At 41.4% G+C, this 20,024-nt stretch overlaps 1 protein-coding gene across 2 annotated transcripts; it reads left to right on the top strand.

The window, feature by feature from the left end:
- Positions 1-19,978, top strand: LOC106565664 (striatin-interacting protein 1 homolog). Of its 2 annotated transcripts, none has more exons than XM_014133009.2 (21): positions 1-150; positions 6,102-6,171; positions 6,273-6,347; positions 6,441-6,575; positions 8,055-8,175; positions 8,304-8,372; positions 8,470-8,576; positions 8,664-8,791; positions 10,072-10,254; positions 10,381-10,601; positions 10,749-10,814; positions 10,947-11,010; positions 13,070-13,141; positions 13,253-13,327; positions 13,434-13,531; positions 13,610-13,736; positions 15,629-15,729; positions 15,811-15,877; positions 16,064-16,168; positions 16,284-16,488; positions 16,687-19,978. In XM_014133009.2, exons 1-21 carry the CDS (start codon positions 43-45, stop codon positions 16,932-16,934), a joined length of 2,445 nt encoding a protein of 814 aa, XP_013988484.2. In that variant the 5' UTR covers positions 1-42; the 3' UTR covers positions 16,935-19,978. The 2 variants fall into 2 exon arrangements, with proteins under 2 accessions (XP_013988484.2, XP_013988482.2); XM_014133007.2 differs by having other exon boundaries at positions 16,684-19,978.
- Positions 19,979-20,024: the final 46 nt, after the last annotated feature.

Raw genomic sequence — 20,024 nt, 5'->3', positions numbered from 1 at the left:
CTCTGGGTTTAGAAACTCTGTGATTTTGTTATTGAATCAGAGATGGACGTTGGTGGTAATGGTGGTGGATTGATTGTCAATAAACAAAGGGCTATGATACCCAACAAAAGTAGGGGTGAATTTGTCCGTAATCAAAGAAAAGACTCGGAGGTAAGGAAGAAAATGTATGGTTTATTGAAGTACGTTCTGCATCGTGTTTGTGATATCAACAATCCTAGCTAGAACTAGCTAAGTTAGCAAATTTTCTAGCCGATACCTGCTGCTAGCTAACGTTAATTTAATTATTGAGCCCCCCTCCCCCAGTCCCTTTTTACCCATTACAACTGTTCTGAAGTATAGCTAACTCTCTATGTATCTAAAATACGATATTAGAATGGTTATCCCTGAATTTGAAACTGCCACTTGTCCAACGTTAACTAGCTAGTTTACGTTACCGACTAGTAACTACAGTGGCTAGCCCAATAATGGACTAAAGGAGCCAAACGTTACTCCTTTATAATCCAAGGACCTTACATGTTCTATTTAAAGGAGAATTCTCTCTGGAAGCCAAAACAGCAAAATAACGTATGTGAGTCGAGTCTCACATAGCTAAATCCCTGCTCTCTACATAATCACATCAAAATAATTTCACAGTTGCAAAATACACACTTACTGTAAAATCAAATGTTATTTGTCACATACACCGAATACAACTGGTGTAGACTTTACCGTGTACATGTAGGGACCCTTCCCAACACTGTAGATTTATAAAATTAAGATGGTAACATTGTGTGCCACCCTCTTGAATTTACTCATATTTCACAACTAGAACATTGAGTAAAACAAGATGCACACAATAATTGAGGTGTATATACAGGGAGTACCAATACCAGATTAATGTGCAGATGTACGAGGTAGATAAGTACAGTGCTTTCGGAAAGTATTCAGACCCCTTGAGGTCAAACGCTCCCGAAACACTTCAGCGAGCAGGCCTTTCTAATCGACCTGGCCCGTGTATCCTGGAAGGATATTGACCTTATCCTGTCAGTAGAGGATGCCTGGTTCTTTAAAAATGCTTTCCTCACCATCTTAAATAAGCATGCCCCATTCAAAAAATGTAGAACTAAGAACAGATATAGCCCTTGGTTCACTCCAGCTTTGACCTCCCTTGACCAGCGCAAAAACATCCTGTCGCGTACTGCATTAATCGAATGGCCCCCGCGATATGCAACTTTTCAGGGAAGTCAGGAACCAATATACACAGTCAGTTAGGAAAGCAAAGGCTAGCATTTTCAAACAGGAATTTGTATCCTGTAGCACTAATTCCAAAAGGTTTTGGGACACTAAAGTTTATGGAGAATAAGAGCACCTCCTCCCAGCTGCCCACTTCACTGAGGCTTGGAAACACTGTCACCACCGATAAATCTGCGATAATCGAGAATTTCAATAAGCATTTTTCTACGGCTGGCCATGCTTTCCACCTGGCTACACCTACCTCGGGCCAACAGCTCTGCATCCCCTGCAGCAACTTGCCCAAGCCCCCCCGCTTCCCCTTCACCCAAATCCAGATAGCTGATGTTCTGAAAGAGCTGCAAAATCTGGACCCATACAAATCAGCTGGTCTAGACAATCTGGACCCTCTCTTTCTAAAATTATCCGCCGCAATTGTTGCAACCCCTATTACTAGCCTGTTCAACCTCTCTTTCTTATTGTCTGAGATCCCTAAAGATTGGAAAGCTGCCGCAGTCATCCCCCTCTTCAAAGGGGGAGACACTCTAGACCCAAGTGTTACAGACAGACCTATATCCATCCTGCCCTGCCTTTCTAAAGTCTTCGAAAGCCAAGTTAACAAACAGATCACCGACCATTTTGAATCCCACCGTACCTTCTCCACTATGCAATCTGGTTTCCGAGCTGGTCATGGGTGCACCTCAGCCACACTCAAGGTCCTAAACAATATCATAACCACCATCGATGAAAGACAGTACTGTGCAGCCGTCTTCATCGACCTGGCCAAGGCTTTCGACTCTGTCAATCACCACATTCTTATCAGCAGACTCAATAGCCTTGGTTTCTCAAATGACTGCCTCGCCTGGTTCACCAACTACTTCTCAGAGTTCAGAGTGTCAAATCGTAGGGCCTGTTGTCCGGACCTCTGGCAGTCTCTATGGGGGTGCCACAGGGTTCAATTCTCGGGCCGACTTTTTTCTCTGTATATATCAATGATGTCGCTCTTGCTGCTGGTGATTCTCTGATCCACCTCTACGCAGACAACACCATTCTGTATACATCTGGCCCTTCTTTGGACACTGTGTTAACCTCCCTGGGCGAGGTCCCACCCTAGTCAACAGCCAGTGGAATCGCTTGGCGCGAAATACAAATACCTCAAATGCTATAACTTCAATTTCTCAAACATATGACTATTTTACACCATTTTAAAGACAAGACTCTCCTTTGTCTAACCACATTGTCCGATTTCAAAAAGGCTTTGCAGAGAAAGCAAAACATTAGATTATGTCAGGAGAGTACCCTGCCAAAAATAATCACACAGCCATTTTCAAAGCAAGCATATATGTCACAAAAACCAAAACCACAGCTAAATGCAGCGCTAACCTTTGATGATCTTCATCAAATGACACTCCTTGGACATTATGTTATACAATACATGCATGTTTTGTTCAATCAAGTTCATATTTATTACAAAAACCAGCTTTTTACATTAGCATGTGATGTTCAGAACTAGCATACCCACCGAAAACTTCCGGTGAATTAACTAAATTACTCGTGATAAACGTTAACAAAATACATAATTATTTTAAGAATTATAGATACAGAACTCCTTTATGCAATCGCGGTGTCAGATTTTAAAATAGCTTTTCGGCGAAAGCACATTTTGCAATATTCTGAGTAGATAGCCCGGCCATCATGGCTAGCTATTTTGACACCCACCAAGTTTGGGACTCACTAAACTCAGAATTACTATTAGAAAAATTGGATTACCTTTGCTGTTCTTCGTCAGAATGCACTCCCAGGACTTCTACTTCAACAACAAATGTTGTTTTGGTTCCAAATAATCCGTAGTTATATTCAAATAGCTCCGTTTTGTTCGTGATGCCGGGCTATCTACTTGATGCCCTGTGATGCCGGGCTATCTACTTATAATATTGCAAAATGTGCTTTCACCGAAAAGCTATTTTAAAATCGGACATATCGAGTGCATAGAGGAGTTCTGTATCTATAATTCTTAAAATAATTGTTATGCTTTTTGTGAACGTTTATCGTGAGTAATTTAGTAAATTTTTAGTAAATTCACCGGAAGTTTGCAGGGGGTATGCTAGTTCTGACATCACATGCTAATGTAAAAAGCTGGTTTTTGATATAAATATGAACTTGATTGAACAAAACATGCATGTATTGTATAACATAATGTCCTAGGGTTGTCATCTGATGAAGATCATCAAAGGTTAGTGCTGCATTTAGCTGTCTTCTGGGTTTTTGTGACATTATATGCTAGCTTGAAAAATGGGTGTCTGATTATTTCTGGCTGGGTACTCTGCTGACATAATCTAATGTTTTGCTTTCGTTGTAAACCCTTTTTGAAATCGGACAGTGTGGTTAGATTAACGAGAGTCTTGTCTTTAAAATGGTGTAAAATAGTCATATGTTTGAGAAATTGAAGTAATAGCATCTCTAAGGTATTTGAATAACGCGCCACGGGAATCCACTGGCTGTTACGTAGGTGGGACGAAATCGTCCCACTGGCCCTAGAGAAGTTAACAAACCTCCAAACGAGCTTCAATGCCATACAACACTTCTTCCGTGGCCTCCAACTGCTCTTAAATGCAAGTAAAACTAAATGCATGCTCTTCAACCGATCGCTGCCCGCACCCGCCCGCCTGACTAGCATCACTACTCTGGATGGTTCTGACTTCGAATATGTGGACAACTACAAATACCTAGGTGTCTGGTTAGACCGTAAACTCTCCTTCCAGACTCACATTAAGCATCTCCAATACAAAATTAAATCTAGAATCGGCTTCCTATTTCGCAACAAAGCCTCCTTCCATCATGCTGCCAAACATACTCTCGTAAGACTGATTATCCTACCGATCCTTGACTTCGGCGATGTCATTTACAAAATAGCCTCCAACACTCTACTCAGCAAGTTGTATGTAGTCCATCACAGTGCCATCTGTTTTGTCACCAAAGCCCCATATACTACCCACCACTGCGACCAGTATGCTCTCGTTGGTAAAGCCCCGCCTTATCTCAGCTCACTGGTCACCATAGCAACACCCACCCGTAGCACACGCTCCAGCAGGTATATTTCACTGGTCATCCCCAAAGCCAACACCTGCTTTGGCCACCTTTCCTTCCAGTTCTCTGCTGCCAATGACTGGAACAAATTGCAAAAATCACTGAAGTTGGAGACATATCTCCCTGTCAGAGCAGCTTACCGATCGCTGCAGCTGTACACAGCCCATCTGTAAATAGCCCACCCGTAAATAGCCCACCCAACTACCTCATCCCCATATTGTTTTGTTTTTTTTGCTCTTTTGCACCCCAGTATCTCTACTTGCACATCTATCACTCCAGTGTTAATGCTAAATTGTAATTATTTTGCCACTATGGCCTATTTATTGCCTTACCTCCCTAATCTTAATACATTTGCACACACTGTATATAGATTTTTCTATTGTGTTATTGGCTGTACGTTTGTTTATCCCATGTGTAACTCTGTGTTGTTTTTGTCGCACTGCTTTGCTTTATCTTGGCCAGGTCGCAGTTGTAAATGAGAACTTGTTTCCAACTGGCCAACCTGGTTAAATAAAGGTGAAATAAAAATCACGTTACGTTACAGCCTTATTCTAAATAAAACATTTTCCTCTTCAAATTACACACAATACCCCATAATGACAAAGCTAAAACAGGTATTTATAAATGTTTGCACATTTATTAAAAATAAAAAAACAGAAATACCTTATTTACATAAGTATTCAGACCCTTTGCTATGAGTCTCGAAATTGAGCTCAGGTGCATCCTGTTTCCATTGATCACCCATGAGATGTTTCTACAACTTGATTGTCCACTTGTGGTAAATTCAATTGATTGGACATGATTTGGAAAGGCACACACCGGTCTATTTAAGGTCCCACAGTTGGCAGTGCATGTCAGAGCAAAAACCAAGCCATGAGGTCAATGGAATTGTCCTTAGAGCTCTGAGACAGGATCGCGTCGAGGCACAGATCTGTAGAAGGGTACCAAAACATTTTTGCAGCCTTGAAGGTCCCCAAAAACACTGTGGCCTCCATCATTCTTAAATGGAAGAAGTTTGGGACCACCAACAATCTTCCTAGTGCTGGCCGCCTGGCCAAACTGAGCAATCGGGGGAGAGGGGCCTTTGTCAGGGAGGTGCCCAAGAACCCGATGATCACTCTGACAGAGCTCCAGAGTTTCCCTGTTTAGATGGGAGAACCTTCCAGAAGAACAACCATCTCTGCAGCACTTCACCAATCAGGCCTTTATGGTAGTGGCCAGACAGAAGCCACTCAGTAAAAGGCACATGACAGCCCGCTTGGAGTTTGCCAAAAGGCACCTAAAAGACTTTCAGACCATGGCAAACAAGATTCTCTTGTCTGATGAAACCGAGATTGAATTCTTTGGCCTGAATGCCAAGCGTCACGTCTGGAGGAAACCTGGAATCATCCCTACGGTGAAGCATGGTGGTGGCAGCGTCAAGCTATGGGGATGTTTTTCAGTGGCAGGGACTGGGAGACTAGTCGGGCTCAAGGGAAAGATGAACGGCGCAATCCAAGGGATCTGCTAAGAAGAATGTGAGAAACTCCCCAAATACAGGTGTGCTATACTCACTGCCAAATTTTCTTCAACAAAGTACTGAGCAAAGGGTCTGAATACTTTTTTATATTTAATGCATTTGCTAAAATTTCGAATAACCTGTTTTTGCTTTGTCATTATGTGGTATTGTGTGCAGATTGCAGAGAGAAAAAACAAGCTATTTAATCCAGTTTAGAATAACGCTGTAATTTAACAAAATGTGGGAAATGTCAAGGGGTCTGAATCCTTTCCGAATGCACTGTATTTGTGTCTGTGCTCCAACACAGGGCTTCTCCGAGTCTCCAGACCTTGAGTTTGAGTATGCAGATACAGACAAGTGGTCTGCTGAACTGTCAGGTGAGGTATTACTGGACACTCCTTATTGCTTTTAAATACTGACCTCTGTGACAGGTTCTCTTGTGAATTTGGTACCAACTATGCCTACATCTCTTCTCCAGAGCTATACAGTTACACTGAAGGACCAGAATTTCTTCTCAACAGAAAATGCTTTGAGGAGGAATTCAGAACTCATGGTATGCACCTTTTCAACTTGAATGCATTGTCTTCCTCAAGTGTGGTTATATAGTACCTCTGACTGAGAGTGTTTTGCTCCTGCCCTGTCTCAGTGTCTGACAAGAAATGGACCGAGCTGGATATGGCTCAACACAGAGCTCACGCCATGCGTCTACTGGACGGCCTGGAGGTGATCACCAGGGAGAAGAGGCTGAAGGTGTCCAGGGCAATCCTCTACATGGTTCAGGGTAAGTTCTCAGCACTCAGCAGTTTAGTAGCCTGCGGTGACTAAAGAAGCCTAGGAAGAGACAGCTGTTTTCGTATGTTTTTAACCTGTTAGGGCTAGGGGGCAGTATTGACACGGCCGGATAAAAAACGTACCTGATTTAATCTGGTTACTACTCCTGCCCAGTAACTAGAATATGCATATAATTATTGGCTTTGGATAGAAAACACCCTACAGTTTCTAAAACTGTTTGAATGGTGTCTGTGAGTATAACAGAACTCAAATGGCAGGCCAAAACCTGAGAAGATTCCATGCAGGAAGTGGCCTGTCTGACAAGTTGTGTTTTATGGCTCTTTTTATTGAAGACTGAGGATCTTTGCTCTAACGTGACACTTCCTACAGCTCCCATAGGCTCTCAGAGCCCGGGAAAAAGCTGAACGATATCGAGGCAGCCTCTGGCTGAAACACATTATCGCTTTTGGCAAGTGGCCAATCAGAGTACTATGGGCATAGGCGCGTGCCCGAGTCGACCGAATGCTTTATTTTCTTTCGTCTTTTTACCTAAACGCAGATTCCCGGTCGGAATATTATCGCTTTTTTACGAGAAAAATGGCATAAAAATTGATTTTAAACAGCGGTTGACATGCTTCGAAGTACGGTAATGGAATATTTAGACATTTTTTGTCACGAATTGCGCCATGCTCCTCACCCTTATTTACCCTTTCGGATAGTGTCTTGAACGCACGAACAAAACGCCACTGTTTGGATATAACTATGGATTATTTTGAACCAAACCAACATTTGTTATTGAAGTAGAAGTCCTGGGAGTGCATTCTGACGAAGAACACCAAAGGTAATAACATTTTTCTTATAGTAAAGCTGACTTTGGTGAGTGCTAAACTTGCTGGGTGTCTAAATAGCTAGCCCTGTGATGCCGGGCTATCTACTGAGAATATTGCAAAATGTGCTTTCACCGAAAAGCTATTTTAAAATCGGACATATCGCGTGCATAGAGTTCTGTATCTATAATTCTTAAAATAATTGTTATGCTTTTTGTGACAGTTTATCGTGAGTAATTTAGTAAATTCACCGGCAGTGTTCGGTGGGAATGCTAGTCACATGCTAGTCACATGCTAATATAAAAAGCTGTTTTTTGATATAAATATGAACTTGATTGAACAAAACATGCATGTCTGATTATTTCTGGCTGGGTACTCTGCTGACATAATCTAATGTTTTGCTTTCGTTGTAAAGCCTTTTTGAAATCGGACAGTGTGGTTAGATTAACGAGAGTCTTGTCTTTAAAATGGTGTAAAATAGTCATATGTTTGAAAAATTGTTTTTGCATTTTTGAGGTTTTTGAATAACGCGCCACGGGATTACACTGGCTGTTACGTAGGTGGGACGATTTGGTGCCACCTACCCTAGAGAGGTTAAAGTGATGCAGTAAGCAAACAGTGTTTCAGCGCTAAAATCATGTTTCCTACCTGTGGTTCTACAGGGACATTTGCGGAGTGCAGCTCTGAGGCAGAAGTGCAGCACTGGATGAGGTATAACATCTTCCTGCTGCTGGATGTTGGCACCTTCACGGCCCTTGTGGAGCTGCTCAACATGGAGGTTGAGTAAGTTGGAACTACAAATCAGTGAGATGTCATTGTTTTTGGGAAGAGTTTCTTTGCTACACAAAATGTGGTTAAAATCAGGTTGCTGATTCTTTCTTTCCTCTTTTCAACCCCTCTCTCTCTCACAGTAACAGTGCTGCCTGTAGCAGTGCAGTCAGAAAGCCAGCAATCTCCTTGGCTGACAGCACAGACCTCAGGTAAGATTAGACACTGACTTTCCTGCAGCTCTATATAGTTCAACACCAGTGTATGGGAGTCCCCCTCTGATGCTGGGGTGTTTTTCTGGTTCCTCAGGGTGCTGCTCAACATCATGTATCTGATGGTGGTGACCATCCAGCTGGAGGACCCAGCCGACTCAGCTGAGTGGAGGGCCAGCAGGGAGACCTTTAAAACAGAGCTGGGTAGGAGTGTGTGTGTCTATTAGATAGAAGGGTTTTGTCAAGGAGTAGTTTATAACTAGTCTTTTCTCTTTCCCCTCTCTCTTCCAGGCTCTCCTCTGTACAACAACGAGCCCATCTCTGTCATGCTCTTTGGCATGGTGACGAAGTTCTGCAGTGGTCACGCCCCCCACTTCCCCATGAAGAAGGTTCTGATGCTGCTGTGGAAGAGCATACTGGTGAGAGAGATTTTATCATATTTCGTGGATTTTGGCTCTTCTTAACTTCTTGGGGCTATGTGGGACGCTAGCGTGCCACCCGTGGTGCACCCTATCAACAGCAGGTGCATTTCAAGAGCGGCAAATTTGAAACCAAATAAATGTCAAAATTCAAATTTCTCAAACATACAACTATCTTACACCCTTTGAAAGATAAACATCTCCTTAATCTAACCACGTTGTCCGATTTCAAAAAGGTTTTACGGCGAAAGCATAAAGTTAGATTATGTTAGGAGAGTACATTGACAATAGCTGTGTGTAATGTTTTGTCAATTCAAAGACAGGCGTCACCAAAACCATAAAACCAGCTAAAATGATGCACTAACCTTTAACAATCTCCATCAGATGACACTCCTAGGACATTATGTTAGACAATAAATGCATTTTTAGTTCTATCAAGTTCATATTTATATCCAAAAACAGCAGTTTACTATGGCGTTGATGTTCAGGAAATCGTTTCCCTCCAATAACCGGCAGTCAAGTCAGCACCACAAATTAAATAATTAAAATTAGAAAACATTGGTAAAATATTATATTGTCATTTAAAGAATTATAGATTTACATCTCTTGAACACAATCAACTTGCCAGATTTAAAAATAACCTTACTGGGAAATCACACTTTGCAATAATCTGAGCACTGCGCCCAGAAAAATACACTTTGCTATACAGACAAACGGCCATGTTGGAGAGATCGAAAATACTATGTAAATAATCCATTACCTTTGATTCTCTTCATCAGATGTCACTTCCAGGAATCCCAGGTCCATAACGAATGTAGTTTTGTTCAAAAAAGCTCATCATTTATGTCCAAAAAGCTCCGTGTTGTTAGCACATGATCTAAGCCAGCCGGACTTCTCGTCATGAACGAGGGGAAAAAATATATTTACGTTCGTTCAAACATGTCAAACGTTGTATAGCATAAATCATTAGTGCCTTTTTTACCAGAACATGAATAATATTCAAGGTGGACGAATGCATTCTCTTTTATAACGTATTGGAACGAGGGTACCCAACATGAACTCGCGCGCCAGAGTCTAATCGGCCATCACCGTTCCATGGCTCTTGTTCGGTCAGATCTCACAGTAAAAGACTCAAAACACTTTGTAAAGGCTGGTGACATCTAGTGGAAGCAATAGGAAGTGCCAAAACATTAATCAACCCCTGTGTGTTTCAATGGCATAGGCTTAAGTACGTTTGGCTTGCATATCCAATTTACAACATGTCCTCTCCTCTGCCCCAGTTCACCCTCGGGGGGTTTGAGCAGCTCCAGAACATTAAGGTGCGTAAGCGGGAGGAGCTGCGCCTGCCCCCCCTCCCAGAGGACAGCATCCGGGTCATCAGGAGCATGAGGGCAGCCTCGCCCCCTGCATCCGCCTCTGACCTCATCGAACAGCAGCAGAAAAGGGCACGCCGTGAACACAAGGTAACCTCTACCACGTCTCAATGCGGCACACAAAAGTTATGGCCACCCCCTGTTTAACACCTGCTCAATGTACCATTGTGTAAGGCTTATTTGAAAAATACTCTTCAACCCTTTCCTCTCTTACAGTCCCTAATAAAACAGGACAACCTGGACGCCTTCAATGAGAAGGACCCCTACAAGTCAGATGACCCTCGTGAAGATGAGGACGATAATGATGACAATGACAACTCCATGGAGGCGGAGCCTTTTCCCATGGAACGGGATGAGGTCATGCCCCCACCCATCCTACACCCCCCATCAGAGAGGGTGAACTTCCCCAAGGGTCTGCCCTGGGCCCCCAAAGTCAGGTACAGTCCGGGGCTGAGGGAGCCATCAGGGAGACATTTGCTACAGATTAGTGCTGTTTCTATAGATGTGCTTTGTTATTTTATGTGTCTTGTATAGTGTCCCTAAAGTTTATGACTAGAATTTTGTTTTGTTTAATGCTTTTACAGGGAAAAGGACATAGAACATTTCTTGGAATCAAGTAGAAGCAAATTTATTGGCTATACGCTTGGAAAGTAAGTTCAGTTGGTGTCTTTTTTTTCTTTAATAGAGATGAAATCTTCTAGAGATTTAATCCATCTTAAAGTCGTTTGTTGTCAAGGATCCTTGACCTAGATTTCATGGTTATTTCTGTATTTGTATTGCAGTGACACCGATACAGTTGTCGGCCTACCCAGACCCATCCATGAAAGCATCAGAACCTTGAAGCAGGTTATATTATACAGTACTCAACAAGTCTCAAACATTGTGAAACATGGATACATTTTCTAGATATTACATAATATTGCTGCATTATGCCTGAAAGAGAGCCATTCTCCAGTTGGGCTGGTCTTTGACTCACTGACACCTTTCCCAGTCAGATGGATAAGCAGTGGTGAAAGTACTCTATGTAAGATAGACTACTATTACTAATGTCATGATTAGATTGGAAAGTCATAATTTAGGCTAATAATACAACTCAATCACAGTTTGCAAAAAATACTGTTTATTGCAGCACATAGAGGCTATAGGCCTATCAGATACAATTCTTGTTGGCCTTTTTATAAACCCATTTCATGCAATTCTACTATACTTTATATGAAAGGAGACATTAGCAGAATTGTTCTTTAATACTACAAAAATTACAAGGTAGCTTACTCTGCTGACACTGACAAACAGATCAATAAAAATGTTGTCTGATCCATATAATCGGCCAACGATAAGGGGGGAGACAAATAAAATATGACGTCCATCTAACCTGGAGGAGGAAATGATTGTCCAAAAACAAAAAAAGTGGCACTGACCCAATGATAAAGACAGTGAATATGCACACTCACTGGGGATATGGCTGATGTTCTCAGCTGGTGCCAATAAGAAACGAGGCTACTTACTGGTCGCTCAATTAAGTTGAGAATTTTGATCACAATGAAGACTTCAATCTGTCTTTTAGTTATCTCTTTACAGCAATAGCTATTTGCTTTCCAAACTGTTTTTCTGCAATTTGTATTTTTTAATATTGCGATATGCTTGGCTAAATCTCTCTGCTTTTCACTGACAGTCGCAACTCAACAGTCATCTCTAGGCTTATTTGATATTTGCCTTGCGCGCTGCCCAAATTGCGGGCTTTCCGACTGTAGGCTATGCGATTTAAAATAATCCACACTCCATCACACGTGTCCACTTGGACAGAGACCGAGGAAGCCGAAGGGCTGCATGGTGTCCTGCCATCTAGCAACCGGACCCTAGCAACCTATAAGTGGCCTGGTCACAGATGTCACTGGGATTTTGAGGGGCAGGTTTATTAACACTAGAACCACTGGGTCTCAAGGGGCCCTCCTTCAAGCTACGAATAACATTTGAATAGTGTAATTAATACAGTTAATATATGCTATTGCAAAAATAATGATTTGGTTGTGTTTATTAATGTCTTATGTAGCATTTGAAAAGTTTTTTTATTTTTTTCTTCAAAATACGACTATGTATTTTCATTAGTTTATGTCAGTGGTGGGCAGTTGGTGGTACAGTAACTGAAAAAGGTTGGGAACCACTGAGATAAACTAATGAAAGTACTATAGTTGTATTAAAAAAAAAAAAGACTCCAATCTGTTTTTTTGTTTTTTTTGTTATCAAAATTCTCAACTTAATTGTGAATTTTACCAGTAGGCCTATGGTCTCATGATTCTTCTAAAGTATCCCTAGTGGTCTTAGTACCCCTGTTTGGGAACCACTGGTTTATCTTACTGTAGGCTATATGTAAAAACACAAATTCAAGTGTTCATTTTATTTGTGAATTGCGTTTGTTACAACTATGAAATAGAACGCATATATATATATGTGTGTTGAAAAGCGCTAACAGCTTCTTTTTATAACGACAAAATAAAAAAAGTAGCCTACTCCAACCAACTAAATATCATTAAAAGTGCCAAGTGTGCTTGATAAATAGTGAAAATCATCACAAAAGCAATAACGGGGGAAGATCATTCAAAAAAGAACATGCACTTAAACTGGTTATAACTCCAGTTCTGTTTGTGAATTAAGATTTAAACAACAGTGTGTTATAGATTTATTTTAGGAAAAGTCAAGGACGGATGGGGCATGACTTAAAAAAATGTCAGTAATAAAATAATGAAAGTCATGAGCAGTCCAAATGACTGCTATAGCAATTCTATAGTGTTTACCCCCAGTCTCTCTGGCAACATCAGGGGATGGGTGGAGTGAGCTGTGCTGAGAGGAACAGCACCACTGGCAGTGGGAATTCTTTACAATGACAGTTGTTTATATTTCCTTGCAGCATAAGTACATCTCTATAGCTGAGATTCAGATTGCCAAGGAGGATGAGTTTCAGAAAACTCCACTGTCAGGGGTGAGTGCCAGTGCATATCACTGAAATGTATGTTGGAATATCACTGTCCTAGAGAAAGGGCAACGTGTTTAATTAAAAAATAATTATTTTGCATGTTTTGTTTGTTTATAGGGGGAAGAGGATGTGGAGATGTGCTCCACTGAGCTACTATACCAGGGCATTCTTCCCAGCTTGCCACAGTACATGGTGAGTGTTCTGCTCCTCTGTATACTGAATCTAGGTCTCCAGTGCATTTCTATGACCTCTAACCCTCTATGACCTCTAATTGACCTGTGACTCTTCTCCCTCTCAGATTGCCCTGCTGAAGATCCTGCTAGCGGCTGCCCCCACCTCCAAGGCCAAGACAGACTCCATCAACATCCTGGCAGATGTGCTGCCTGAGGAGATGCCGTGAGTCAACTGTTTGATTTGAAAGGGGGCTGTATTCTGTTGAGTTCCAACTGAAAGGGTTTTATTATTTGAATACAGGACCACGGTGCTCCAGAGCATGAAGCTTGGTGTGGATGTTAACCGCCACAAGGAGATCATTGTTAAGGCCATCTCTGCCATCCTGCTGCTGCTTCTCAAACACTTCAAACTCAATCACGTCTACCAGGTACTGGCAACCGACACTCAACCACTACCACCACATACAGGCAAACTCTCAAAACCCTGAATTAGCCTCATCTACCAAGTAGAGGTCGACCGATTATGATTTTTCAACACCGATACCTATTATTGGAGGACCAAAAAAGGCCGACACCGATTAATCGGTTGATTTTTATTTATTTATTTATTTGTAATAATGACAATTACAACAATACTGAATGAACACTTTTATTTTAACTTAATATAATACATCAGTCAAATCAATTTAGCCTCAAATAAATAATGAAACATGTTAAATTTGGTTTAAATAATGCAAAAACAAAGTGTTGGAGAAGAAAGTAAAAGTGCAATATGTGCCAAGTAAAAAAGCTAACGTTTAAGTTCCTTGCTCAGAACATGAGAACATATGAAAGCTGGTGGTTCCTTTTAACATGAGTCTTCAATATTCCCAGGTAAGAAGTTTTAGGTTGAGGTTTATTATAGGAATTATAGGACTATTTCTCTCTCTACCATTTGTATTTCATATACCTCTGACTATTGGATGTTCTTATAGGCACTTTAGTATTGCCAGTGTAACAGTATAGCTTCCGTCCCTCTCCTCGCCCCTACCTGGGCTCGAACCAGGAACACATTGACAACAGCCACCCTCGAAGCATCGTTATCCATCGCTCCACAAAAGCCGCGGCCCATTCAGAGCAAGGGGAACAACTACTCCAAGTCTCAGAGCGAGTGACGTTTGAAACGCTATTAGCCCGCACCCCGCTAACTAGCTAGCCATTTCACATCGGTTACACCAGCCTAATCTCGGGAGTTGATAGGCTTGAAGTCATAAACAGCGCAATGCTTGAAGCATTGCGTAGAGCTGCTGGAAAACGCACGAAAGTGCTGTTTGAATGAATGCTTACGAGCCTGCTGCTGCCTACCACCGCTCAGTCAGACTGCTCTATCAAATATCAAATCATAGACTTAATTATAACATAATAACACACAGAAATACGAGCCTTAAGTCATTAATATAGTCAAAAATCCGGAACCTATCATTTCGAAAACAAAACGTTTATTCTTTCAGTGAAATACGGAACCGTTCCATATTTTATCTAACGGGTGGTATCCATAAGTCTAAATATTCCTGTTACATTGCACAACCTTCAATGTTATGTCATAATTACATAAAATACTGGCAAATTAGTTTGCAACGAGCCAGGTGGCCCAAACTGTTGCATATACCCTGACTCTGCGTGCAATGAATGCAAGAGAAGTGACACAATTTCCCTAGTTAAAAGAAATGTATGTTAGCAGGCAATATTAACTAAATATGCAGGTTTAAAAATATATACTTGTGTATTGATTTTAAAGAAAGGCATTGATGTTTATGGTTAGGTACACATTGGTGCAACGACAGTGCTTTTTTCGCAAATGCGCTTGTTAAATCACCCGTTTGGCGAAATAGGCTGTGATTCAATGATAAATTAACAGGCACCGCATCGACTATATGCAACGCAGGACAAGCTAGATAAACTAGTAATATCATCAACCATGTGTAGTTAACTAGTGATTATGTTAAGATTGATTGTTTTTTATAAGATACGTTTAATGCTAGTTAGCACCTTACCATGGCTCCTTGCTGCACTCGCATAACAGTTAATCAGCCTGCCACGCAGTCTCCTCGTGGAGTGCAATGTAATCGGCCATGATCGGTGTCCAAAAATGCCGATTTAACGATTGTTATGAAAACTTGAAATCGGCCCCAATTAATCGGCCATTCCGATTAATCGGTCGACCTCTACTACCAAGTATTGATAACCATTTAATAGGAGTGGTCATTTCTCACAAGCACCATAAACTTGTGAGTGGCCTTCCCTTACCCTTCTGTTTCTTTTTATTTATTTAATTTGACAGTTTGAGTACATGGCTCAGCACCTGGTGTTTGCCAACTGTATTCCTCTCATTCTCAAGTTCTTCAACCAGAACATAATTTCTTACATCACAGCCAAGAACAGGTATGTTGGGGAATTTGAGCCATTCCAAGACCCTGATTATCTGTGACCCTTTTAATAATCACCTCTCATTCTTTCCTGCAGTATTTCTGTGCTGGACTTCCCTTACTGTGTGGTGCATGAGCTCCCTGAACTTACTGCAGAGAGTTTGGTAAGTTGCACACTCCATCCCTCACAGAAATAAAATGCTGATTGTAATATCTGAACTCAAACGCCTGGGAAATGTTTTTGTAGAAGGGGGGACACACACCAGTGTACCTAATGGAAATTTTACAGTAGTCAAAGGTTGGAGGTGAGGTGTTGTTACCCAGTTGGTTGGTTTGTCTGTGTTCTACAGGAGGCTGGCGACAACAACCAGTTCTGCTGGAGGAACCTGTTCTCCTGTATCAACCTGTTGAGGATCCTCAACAAGCTGACCAAGTGGAAGCACTCCAGAACCATGGTGAGGGAGAGACCCACCCAACCAAAACAATACAGTTACTCTTATTCACTAGGACAGACATCAGTCTGGGATTCTTTTAGATCATAATTGCATACCTTGCACTTCTCTCTGTCAGATGCTGGTGGTGTTCAAATCTGCTCCCATCCTGAAGAGGGCGCTGAAGGTTAAACAGGCCATGATGCAGCTGTACGTCCTCAAGCTGCTCAAAGTGCAAACCAAGTACCTGGGCCGCCAGTGGAGGAAGAGCAACATGAAGACCATGTCTGCCATCTACCAGAAGGTCCGCCATCGCCTCAATGACGACTGGGCCTACGGTAACGGTGAGTCACTGTCGACACCAAAATCAACCCACAAATTGTCCATTGAGTTTTTCAGTCAGTGATTGATATGATGATTGATAGCCTCATATTACCCCACAGTGACTGAACTGTTAAGTGTAAGCACCATATGTAGCTCGGGGTATGTCAAGTTTTAAAGAGAACCTCAAGTAATGAGCTTCTATGTTTCTTTGACAGCAGACCTGGATGCGCGGCCCTGGGACTTCCAGGCAGAGGAGTGTGCTCTGCGCGCCAACATTGAGCGCTTCAACAGCCGCCGCTACGACAACAACCAGAGGAACCCTGACTTCCTGCCCGTGGACAACTGCCTGCAGAGCGTTCTGGGACAGAGCGTCGACCTGCCGGAGGATTTCCAGATGAACTATGACCTCTGGCTGGAGCGAGAAGTCTTCTCCAAGCCCATATCCTGGGAGGAGCTTCTGCAGTGATAACAAGGCTGGGTGGTGGGAGGTTGTGCTATAGGGAGGTTTTCAGAACACACCTCCCCAAGGTGGCAACACTAGTCTACATCTCCACATCGTTTAGTGCTGAAAAAGCATACCTGTTACAGCATTCATAGAGCACTGCATTTGTTTCTGAAAATTACGCAGAAAGAGTCCCCATAACAAACATGATTCTTGTGTTGTCACCTCATGCAGAGAGGAGTAACAGTCAGTAAGGGATATTCAGGAGGTAGAGGGTCAACAGCTAAGTCACCTAAATGTGGACCTTGCACATTAGCATTACCCCTTCACAGTTGGACCAATCATGTATAATATCTGAATCCAGGCACTAGACAACACTTTAAAAAAATGTTTTAATAATGCAAATAGGGGGTGCTTATACTTGTCCTGTTTCACAGATGTACAAGTGTGTAACCTGTACAAGCGTGTGGTGAAATGGAAATGTGTTTTTTGCATATCCCATTTGGAGAGTGGTGTCACTCACGGCCAATGTGAACCAGGTCTTGATTTACCCCATGTAGAGCCTTTTCTAGGTTTCAACTGGACATTTAGAGAGTGCTATAGGTTTTATCAGCCTTGTCCAACCTCCATGGTTGGGGATGTAAACCCTTTGTATTCTGTTACTTACACACAACTCCACACATCCAACCTGCCATGGTGCCACTCTCCTGGCTGTCGGACCAGTACTCTGCCCTTCAAGCACTATAATATACTATTATAACCCTTAGGAACAAGTACAAAATAAAGTGTGTGTGTGTGTGTGTGGAAGAGAGATTGTGAGGGAAGGGTTGCTTGATTTTGTGTGTGTGTGTGTGTGTGTGTGTACGTACAGTATGTCTTATGGTTACTGATATAACCCCCTGTTGACCAGGCTTTTGATGTTCCGTTAGTACTCTTCTCACTGAGTGACCGTTGGCTTGAATGAATCACACACCTCTATCAACCCTGGTGGAGACCATTTAGATTGGTATTAAGACATTTTTATGGAATTTACAGCCTAATGTTTTAACCTAAAGCAACAGGAACACGTGCTGGCGCACTACACAACCTTATTGGCTGAGAACTTGGGAAACAAACCTTAATTTTGTGTGTGCGCATGCGTGTGTGCACAGTATGTTTGAGAGAGTGAGGGAAGAAAGTGATTCTCACTCACCCTTCACTAGCTAATGCTTATTTTTTTACTCAAGGGTTCAATTTTGCCCACCTGCTAACTCCTCAGTTAATTGTATAGTTGCGTTGTGCGTATACTAATTTACCACAGCTATTGCTTTTTTTGTGTTAGGTTTTATTTATTCGCACCAAAGACAAAACAGTACAGATAAAACAATGGTAGAAACTGTGCAGGTGAGGTTGGAAGCCCAAAAGGGCTTTTATGACAAATATAAGTACATAAAAAATGAAGTCTGTTCCATCAGTTAAACAAAGCATATTAATTATAATTGAACATGATATACTCAATATACAAGACTGTGTGCATCTGTGTGAGTGAGAGTTAGGCTACATGGAGGGGATTATTGGGTAGTTTGGTTCATCAGGCTGACCCCCAGTCTTCGCTTGAAGTTATTGATGGATGATGAGCTTTGGCAATGTGAACGTAAGAATTCCAGAGTATGGTACCTCTGCATCTGATAGAGAATTCTCTATGTGAGGCAGTGGGGAGGGTGAAGGTTATCGCAGTGTCTTGTGTTATATAGATGGATTTCAGAATTACCAGGGAGAATCCATTTACGGTTTAGGTAAACTGTCTGGGAGGTATATGTAGATGAAAGTGCATAATTGGCGTACCTTAATGTCGTAAATAGACAAGATATTGAGTTTCTTAAACAAAGGTGCAGATGGAGCCAGGTAATTAGAGGAGGCTAGTCTTGCAAATGTTTTTTGTATGATGAGTAATTTGTCTAGGTACGAGGCATATGTACTGGCCCAGAATTTTTTTTTTATCGTAAATGAGATATGGGTCAATTAAGCTATAGTATAGAGTTAGGAAGCAAGCCTGATGAACCAAACCATGTTTTTTTTCAACATTCTCTTATACACCAATTTTTCTAGGATTTTAGAAAAACATGGTAGTACAGATATTGGGTGATGAATTGTAAAAGATCTTGGATCCCCAGATTTATAGAGGGGGGATAACTTTGGCAATTAATTTTTTTTTTAGGAACAATACCAGTTTGCATTGATTTGGTGGCGATATACCTTTAGAGGCTCAGTAATCGAGGAAGACACTGATTTCACCAGAGAGGCACCAATCTCATCATGACCTGCTGCTGACATCTTTGTTACCAATCACCTCCATTACAGCAGAAGGATCAAACTGGAGCAGAGAAGGGAAATGCCACTTCATGTAATGCAAGTGATTTCCATCAGTTTTCTAAATTATTTGACAGAGAGGAACCCACATTCACAAAAACGTATTAAATTCACATGAAATAACATCAGAATCATTATAGGTATTATTTCCAACAATAAATTGAGATGGATTAGTTCTTGATGCCATTTTCTTATTCAATAGTTGATTGATTTTCCAAGTTGACTTTATTTTATTTAAGGATTCTTGAAATGTGGTAGTAAAATATATTTTCGGGGGATATCTGAAGTAGGTGAGTAAATTTGTTCTTATACATTTTGTAATTTGCAGAATTTAGGGGAGAGGGATTTGTGAGAAACCTTTTTATACAACTTCTTCTGGAAACCAAGGTTTCCAGAACCCTTCTGCTGCTCTCTAATGTGGTTTAACTAGGGTAGTGAATTACAGAATTAAAAGATGTGAGAGAAGTCTGGCAAGCAGACTCCACATCAGCCTGATTATTATAATGGTTATTGAAGAGAGAATCTAAAATGGCGAAATGTAATTATGACATCGTAGGATGTTGGAAAAACCCTTATTTATCATGTCAATATGTTTAGCATTGTATGACTTTCTAAATACTGTATTAAAATGCTCTCACTCTTTTTTTGCTTTATTTATACCCAGTGATTTAACAGAATAAGACTAAGCTTTTTGTCAATAAACATCTTGATTTACTTGCTCTTTCAGTACTCTCTTGAAGGTTTTGAAATCCTCCCCTTTGGCTT

This window comes from Salmo salar, chromosome ssa12 (genome assembly GCF_905237065.1).
Source record: "Salmo salar chromosome ssa12, Ssal_v3.1, whole genome shotgun sequence".
NCBI lineage: Eukaryota > Metazoa > Chordata > Actinopteri > Salmoniformes > Salmonidae > Salmo > Salmo salar.
The sequence above is the reverse complement of the archived record's forward strand: the minus strand, read 5'-3'. Positions and strand labels throughout refer to the sequence as shown.